The 8,334-nt window shown below is 40.8% G+C and overlaps 1 protein-coding gene across 1 annotated transcript; it reads right to left on the bottom strand.

The window, feature by feature from the left end:
- Positions 1 to 1,236: 1,236 nt before the first annotated feature.
- Positions 1,237 to 3,485, bottom strand: LOC149230243 (uncharacterized). Its single transcript, XM_089381245.1, has 2 exons — positions 2,281 to 3,485; positions 1,237 to 2,095 (listed from the first exon to the last, which is right to left on the bottom strand). Exons 1-2 carry the CDS (start codon positions 3,483 to 3,485, stop codon positions 1,237 to 1,239), a joined length of 2,064 nt encoding a protein of 687 aa, XP_089237371.1.
- Positions 3,486 to 8,334: the final 4,849 nt, after the last annotated feature.

Raw genomic sequence — 8,334 nt, forward strand, 5'->3', positions numbered from 1 at the left:
TGGGTGACAGCGGGAGTATGGAAAAATAAAATCTGAGACTTGGCTTTATTTATTTTGGCTCCCGAGGCATCTGAAAAGTCTGTCAATATAGAATTGAAGTGATGAGCTTCCTGTACTGAAGGGTGACCGAAGAGCATATTGTCATCCACAAATTGCTGGTGGGTGAAGGTGGGAGAGTTAGGAAAAGTCAGGCCTTTAAGTTTCTGGGAAGACAACGTAGCTTTAATACTTCGTCCTAGACCTTCCGCCATTAACACAAAGAGGAAAGGGGAAAGAGGGTCTCCCTACCTGATTCCCCGGGAAGGCTGAAAAGGTGAGGAGGGAATTCCATTGATCAGGATTGAGAAGAAAGAGGAAGAGATGAGACTCATGACCTAGCGCGACCAAGTTAAGGAGAAACCAAAAGCGGTTAGGATTTTCTGAATGTAAACCCAACTTAAACTGTTAAAGGCTTTTGAGAGATCGATTTTGAGTAGCATACCTGATCTCTTGGTGCTCTTTAGAGAATGGATGATTTCATGAGTTAGGATTATTCCATCCATGATCTGCCTGCCTTCTACATATCCCGACTACTCCAGTGATACGAGAAATGGTAATAGCGGCTTGAGTCTTGTGGCTACAATTTTTGAAACAATCTTGTAGATGACGTTGCATAGGGAAATGGGCTGAAATTTGTTAGGGGTATTAGATTGAGCCTCTTTTGGGATTAGTGCTATGAATGTGGCATTCATTGTCAGCAGCATCCATCTCAGTGTTCTTGATTCCTCCACAACCTGCCAGACTTCCATTTTGATTAACTCCCAAAAATTATGGAAGAAGTTGGAAGTGAACCCATCAGGACCCGGCGCCTTTCCCTCTTTCAATTGATGAACCGCATTTTCCACTTCCTGTAAGTCGATCGGCTTGAGTAGAAGTTGATTGTGCTCCTCTGTGATGACTTTGGGTATATTCCTTGTAATTTTTTCTATTGCTTGCATTCTGTCAACCTGTGGTTCTTGATGGGCTTGCTTAAAGTAGTTGAGAAGTTCAAGTTCAATTTCTTCATGTTTTTCCACTCTTGTCCCCTGCTCATTTTGTATGTGGGTGATGTTATTGTTCATTCTGCGCTAGATAGTAGTTCTGTGAAAAAATATTGTATTTTTCCCCTTCCTTTAGCCACCTGATGCGAGATTTTTTCCTCCAGAGCATTTCTTCTTGTTTGGCCCTTTCTGAGATCTATGCTTCAAGAGACTTTTCCTATTCCGTATAATCCTCTGTTCTGCCCTCTGTGATAATCCGTTGCTGCAGCCACTTCATGTCTTGGTCGAGAGCTAATTGAGCCTGGAAGATGTTGCCAAACGAGGAATGGTTCCATTGCTTTATTTTTCCTTTGAGGTATTTAAGCTTCTGCTGAAATTGGAGCATCTTTGTACCCTTTGGTGGATTATAGTTGGTCCATTCCGATTTAACTAGATTAGCAAATTCTGGATGTGTCATCCAAAAAGCCTCGAAGCGAAAAGGCTTGCGACTTGTGTTGCCTAGTCGAGACCATTGAAGGGAGATTGGCCAGTGGTCTGAACCTGAGAACGACAGTATTGAAGCTGAGAGGTCGCCTCCTAAGTGGATTGCGTTGTCAGAGATTAAGAATCTGTCCAGGCGAGACGCAATTTGTTGGGAGCCTGTTCTTTTGTTATTCCAGGTGTAAAGACCATTGTTGAAAGGCATATCAATAAGCCAATTACCTTGAATGTATTCTTTTAGATTGTTACTTTCCTTATCCAGATTGTTCCTTCCACCTCGCTTCTCTTCCATCTTGGTTATCATATTGAAGTCACCCCCATTTATCCAAAGTGGATGAGACCTATCTGCATTGATTGAGGAAAGGGTATTCAAAAGTTCTACCTTATGCACAGCCTCCTGGGGAAAATATACATTAGTTAAGAGTCCATGTATATTGGTTCCTGTGATATGGAATGTCGCTTGAAGGAAATTCTTGTTAGCATGTATGTTATTGAGCTCAATGGTACGAGCATCCCATATAATTGCTAAGCCTCCTGAGGCGCCGGAGGCATCTACTGCTGCTACTTGACTACCAGGCCAAGCTTTTGCTGCTATTCTATCAAGAGAGATGGAATTGCATTTAGTTTCCTGCAAAAAGAGAATTTGGGGCTTTTCTTGCTTTATCATATTTTTGATCAGTCGGCATTTCCCAGGGCTATTGAGCCCTCTGATGTTCCATGAGATGAGCTTCATGATGGAAGGTTAGAGAGAGAGTTGTAATACTTCGTGAGCTTGGAGTACCTTCCTGACTCCACTAGCATTTCCCCAATGCGTATGGTGCGTTGGAGATCCGTTTTTCTTCCTCGTTTTTTGAAATCTTTGCTGATGTTTTTCCCATCCCAGAGACTTCCAGTTTGAATACCTAGTGATTTTTGTCTTTGAGCTTTGGATAGAATTGCTTCCAGATTCTCCAGCTGCCTCTCTGGAATTTTGTCATAAGTCTTTGTTTTGCATGCCTGCTCCAAGCCAGGAATATCCAAATCCCCAATATCTATGCTTTCTGGTTCTTCTTCCATATGCTGTATGTCACCTATTCCTTCTGTTGTTTCTGATGCCTTTGTAGGGTCGGTCTGCAAGTTGTCTACCTCCATTACTTGGGAGAACCAAGTGGGGATTGTGCTTTTAGCCGTAGTGGAAGGATCTGTGGTTAATGATTCTTTTTGGCTTTCCTTGGGATCAGACTGTGCAGATTGTATGTGCGTCAAAGGATCCTCCTTAGAGGAGGTGTGGATCTCAGAGTTGTGAATATCTTGCTGGGCTAGCGCTTCAAAAGTATTGCTCGTGGAGGGCTTTGATGTATTAGCTTGTGGTTTCTTAGGGTTTGAAGTAGGTCTCTTATGGTTTTTCCTGCGATTGACAACTTTTGTGAAGCCGCTCAGATCTGACTCATCTGAGGTAGAGATATTCGAGGGTTTCTGAGTTAAAGGACAATCCCGAAACAGGTGACCCAATGCATGGCATCTCCTGCACCGGAACGACACATGTTCATAATCAATTAACTGGACCCATTCAACATCATCGTGAAAGATACTTACCGCATCTGGGAGAGCCTTATTGAGGTGCATATAAACGCAGATTCTGGCATAGGAAGTGTATCTTCGGAGTTTTGTCTCCTCTGCTGTTTTGACAAATTCACCGAGACCATTTCCTATGACTTGTAAGGTCTCCTCGTCCCAATATTCCATGGGAAGAGAATAGAGACGAATCCAGACTGGCGCCCAGCTGAGATCCTCTTTGTCTGGATTGAAGCGCTCCACCCATCCTCTCAGAAAAAGACCAGCTGCGTTAAAGAAATAGGGCCCTCCATCTAGGACCCTGTTTCTGTCCTCTAAGCAGTTGAATATGGCCGTGAAGAACCCTTTAGGTCCTAGCTGTAGAGTTATGTGTCCTTTCGGCTTCCATTTAGCCGCTATCCAGTCGTGCAACGCTTTTTCTGTTGGCCACATTCCTATGAATTTTCCTATCAATGCATGGTCTCTCATGTACTGGATCTGGGCATTGATCCGTTGACTTGGGAGTTCTATCTTCGGACGCTCAGCAGCTACCGGTCGACAGGTGCTTGAAGTAATCTGGGGATTTTCTCTGTCACTCGTTTTGGTTTCTTGTGGTGTTGTTACTTCTTTGTCTTCATTTGGTTCAGCTTGCTTGGTACCTTCCTCGCGCCGCCGTGGAGAGTCGTCAGCTCTTGGGGGAGGCACAGCGTCCTCCCCCTAGGGGGTATTCATGCTTCTGTCGCTGTTCCTAGTTGGGTGCGGACTTTCGATATAGTGCTGGTATGACAGTAGTACAACGTTCTGCTCAGATCTGCCATTGCAGGTTTTGCAGAAACCCTAGTTCGCTATCTCATGGAACCATCTTAGCCGACCTCTCATTCCTTATTGTTTGAAACAGGACAAATTGTAGTTAATATGATAGAAGTAATGAAAATGAAATCCATATTTTATGAGCTTCGTTACTAGAAGGATATATTAATAGCTCACCTATTAGATCCCATGCACATATTAAAAAATGTCCCAAATTCTATATTTCAACTTATATCAGGCAAAGAGAAGGACACCTTGTCTTCAAGGAGAGATATTTCTCTTTCACATACCAAATTTGATAGAAGACATTTGTGGCCAAATAGGGAAAATGAAAAATATGTAGAAGCTCCATGGATTTTGAAAAAAAGAACTAGACCATCTAAAAAAAGTCATCCATTCAATTAGAACACCTACTGGATATGGGTCATCATTGTAAATTTTTTTTTACAGTTGATGGATATGTGACAGGATTTAAAACGCACGATTTTCATAATTTCATGAAGGTATTATCATCTTTTAAATTTTACTAGTAACATTGCTTCAGTACGAAATATATTTTGATATTATGTTGTGTGAGAAAAATTACTGATGACTTTTACGAAATTCTTTTGATAGCATAGCATGCCATTGACAATTAGTGGGGGTTCATGTCTTACCATTGACTTAAGGAATGCTATAAGTTGATTGTAAACATTTCCAAATTATGTGATATGAAATGTTCATGTGTGAGATATATAGAAATATTATATTGCTTTTTAATTTTTGACTAAAGGTTCATACTAATTTTCTATTCTTATATTAGGTGGGTGACCTCAAAGGAGATCCACAAATGTGAAGTGTCAAAATGGAAGAAGGAAATTACAGAAATTGTATATCTATTTGAGAAGGAAATCCCAAGTTTCATGGACCTACAAGTCCATTTACTTATACACCTAGTCTATGACATTTAATTGGCGAATGTCATATCAACAAGGTGGATGTTTTTCTTTAAGAGGTATATGAAAACTCTAAAAAGAGATGTCTGACAAAAGGCACATCCAGAGGGTTGCAAGGATGAAGGGTATGCATCGAATGACACATTTTTCTTCATACATGAATTCCTTGGTAAGGATTTTGAAGATGGGCCATGCTTATGGGATGAAGAATGAACATCATATATTATTGATGGAGAAAAACCACAATCTAATGGTGTTCAAGTAGAAATTAGTAAGTAAATTCATGATCATTGTGCTAGTTTTCCTTGCAATCATTAATTTACTCTATAATTTATTTGTCAAGTTAAAAACATTACATTTGGAGTTTGAAATAAACATGTTGACGCGTAATAGGTGTATTCGAAAGTGCTATACTTAACAAGTTCATTTTATACCACATGGAATTTATGAAAAAATGGATTGATTTATATGATAAAAAGAAAAAAGAAGTATTAGAAGCAAGGATATAGTTTAAGAGATAAAACCCAATGAATACGCCACTTCTCACTGATCTACTTGGGGAATGTGGCAAATATTGCACACTACAATGGGTTATTAAACAAATTAAAAATCAAATAGAAGATGCAGGTATAGGCTAAAACATAAAACAAAATGAAATAAACATGTGTAGAGGATGTGAAAGAAAGGTATATGTTTGGATGGGGTCCCCTGGGTTAGTTTGGGGTTAGATAATCCAAATTTTGGTACAATTTTGTAAACGATGTACAATATTTGCAATTTGTGGATGTGGAGTGCATGGATGAATAGGAGTCAAAGGGGCTTAGCCTCTTGTTTTGGATAAGTTTTGAATCAGTTCACCCATGGTTCACGAACCATGGCATTGTATGAAAAAAGTCTATAAGTAGTTGAGTCTTAGCGAAAGGAAGAGGTAACTAGATAGAACTAAGATAGAGGATTGGGCTGATTCAAGAGTCTTGGGTAGGAGCTAAGGCAGGAAGGCTCTGCTTCCTATGCTTATATAGGAAAAGAAAGGCTCCACAGCTGAGTCCGTGGACCCCTGCAACTATGTTCACAGGGAAGTTTGAGTCTGTAATCTGTGAATTGAAGATCAATAAAGACAATTTTTCGAAGAATTATTGAGTATTTATGTTATATGCTGTTGATAAATGACTTGTTTTATGAAATATTGATTGAATGCTAAGCAATTATCTTGAATCAGTCTTAATAATGTACGCAATGCATGTTTAAACACTTCAGCGAAGTCTCTGGTGATTTCTCGTATGCTTCCTAACGACTTAAGTAGATCCACATTCATGCCAAATTAGGATTGCTTTCTGATGCACGTAAGCAGGTAGATCGATTATTAAAGGCCCACAAGGACTGATCATGGGCCTTCGTGAAGATATGAAGGTTGATTTAAATGAGTTGCAGTAACAAGCCCTAAGAGCGTGTCGATCTGCACGAAGGAATATCCAAGGCGCTAGAAGACATCACACTAGTATTTGGATGCAGAAACTTGGTTCTTGCATCCCCCCATACTGCTTCAGGTGAGACTGCAGCTTGCGCTACGCAGGTTGTTTACAAAAGGGCCAGTAGCATAGGGTTTTGTTGGTTGGTGCAACTAACTCTGAACTTGGGTCAAGACCCCCTAAGGCAACAAATGGTTCTGTTGCCGGGACCAGGATCTGCTTGAAAGAGATGTGTGATGTAGTATCATTGGAACCCGACCAGGAAAGAGATTGAAAAGTGGTTGGATCAAAATATTCACAAATTTGCGGTGCAAGAAAACAAGAATCCGTGTCTATCAAAGGAAGATTGTTTGGATATATATTTGTATACAGAGATACACGAAATCTTCTTCTGCACCTTCCCCATTGAATTGTATGAGTGGTTAGCCAAGTTGACAGATAGTCAAGGAAGGTGGAATCTTGATAGTCTTATAGTGTGGACTCCAGAATTGGTACGATGACTAGAAGCTTCTGAAAACAAGATCGCAAGGGTTGTTGATCATTGGCTTGATCAAATTCTAGGAGGATTTGTTACAAAATTTGTAATTTATACCTCAATCAGCTATAGCGAAGATTCTTCAAAGGACCACGAGGTAAGTATTTAATATCATTGAATACTTGGATTAAAATGATGATATGTGAAAATCGGGTGTTGCCATTATCTTGATGTTCAGAGCTTCGCGAAGTCGAAGATTCTTTAGAAATCATGAAGGATCAGGACAAGAGTATAGTCCATTGATTGGAACTCCTTCAAGTGATGACGAAGGGGCGGGGTAGACTACGCCGCACAACGTTGTTCAGCTAATCACTCAGGGGAATCCTAGAACAAATCATCCATCCACTCCACCTCCACCACATACACCTTTACCCACACCTCTGCCTCCATCACCACCATTCAACATGGCGAATGTAATAAATATGTCGATTTTCAAGGGCATAGGGAGTGAAGACCCATAGCAGTTCTCGTTTGTTGTGAACGCTGTACAGATAGTGCAACAGAGCACTGATGATAATATAAAGAAAGAGCAATTGGTTACCACTTTGCAGGATCGCACGCTAACCTGGTACACTAAGTATTGCGCTGATAATCCTCTTGCAACGCTAGCAGAGACTAAGATGAATTTGAAAAAAGAGTTTAGTAAGCCTAAATATGACTCACAGTCAATAATTATATTTAAAGAGATCATGATGAAGGTCGAGGAGACACCTTGGGACTTTGATCAAAGGTTGAAGTGTCAGATTAGACAGGCTAACATGCAGATCATAGATAGCCAGCATCGCGAATGGTTTATAGCGTTGATTTTACCCCACTTGAGAATTGCTTTGTCACAATAGAAGATAGAAACACAAGTAGAAGCCTTGAAGACTGTGATGAGGATGCACGCATCACCTATCTAGGACACGAACCTAGGGGTACAATAGATCCACTCACAATTAACAAGCCTGCACCTAGAATTATAGAGTTTGAAGAAAGGCAAGGAAATTAAGCCTGAAGTACGCGTGGAATTTTGGTGTTTGAAGTGCAAGGGCCACAGGAACGATAAGGATCAATATCCTGTGTACATGAATTATATTATAGGAGGGGGGTCAATTCCCATGGCACGAGAAGCCCCAGTAGGGATGAGCATGGGGGCTGCACTATGGTGCACCATTTGTCAAGTTACTAGGCAACATGCGATGGAAAATTTCCATTTACTTCAAAAGTTTGTTCAGACACCCCAGCAGTTGTTCTATAATTTCTGCACCAGTTGCCCTATTTGGTGTCAGAAATGGACGTGCAGGAGATCTAGGGTTATGGCCTACAGAGTGGTGCACCCTGTCAGAGTTAGATGTTGGAACAAGCACGGGAGTGGAAAGTTCTGCTGCGTAGAAAAGAACAGAGGCCCCTAAGAAATCTGCGCGTACCCTAACAGAACATAAAAAGAAGGAAGCTGCATAAAAGGCTCGCATAGTGAAAGAACACATTGCTAAGGAGTAGGCAGACAAAGAGCAACGTTGATGAGGGGCATAGCACCCCATTTTTTCGAAAAGGCGTGACAATGAGCAGAA

The sequence above is a fragment of the Pinus tabuliformis genome, chromosome J (genome assembly GCF_031772625.1).
Source record: "Pinus tabuliformis cultivar Carrire ecotype Pingquan chromosome J, CPIR1, whole genome shotgun sequence".
NCBI classification, from domain to species: domain Eukaryota; kingdom Viridiplantae; phylum Streptophyta; class Pinopsida; order Pinales; family Pinaceae; genus Pinus; species Pinus tabuliformis.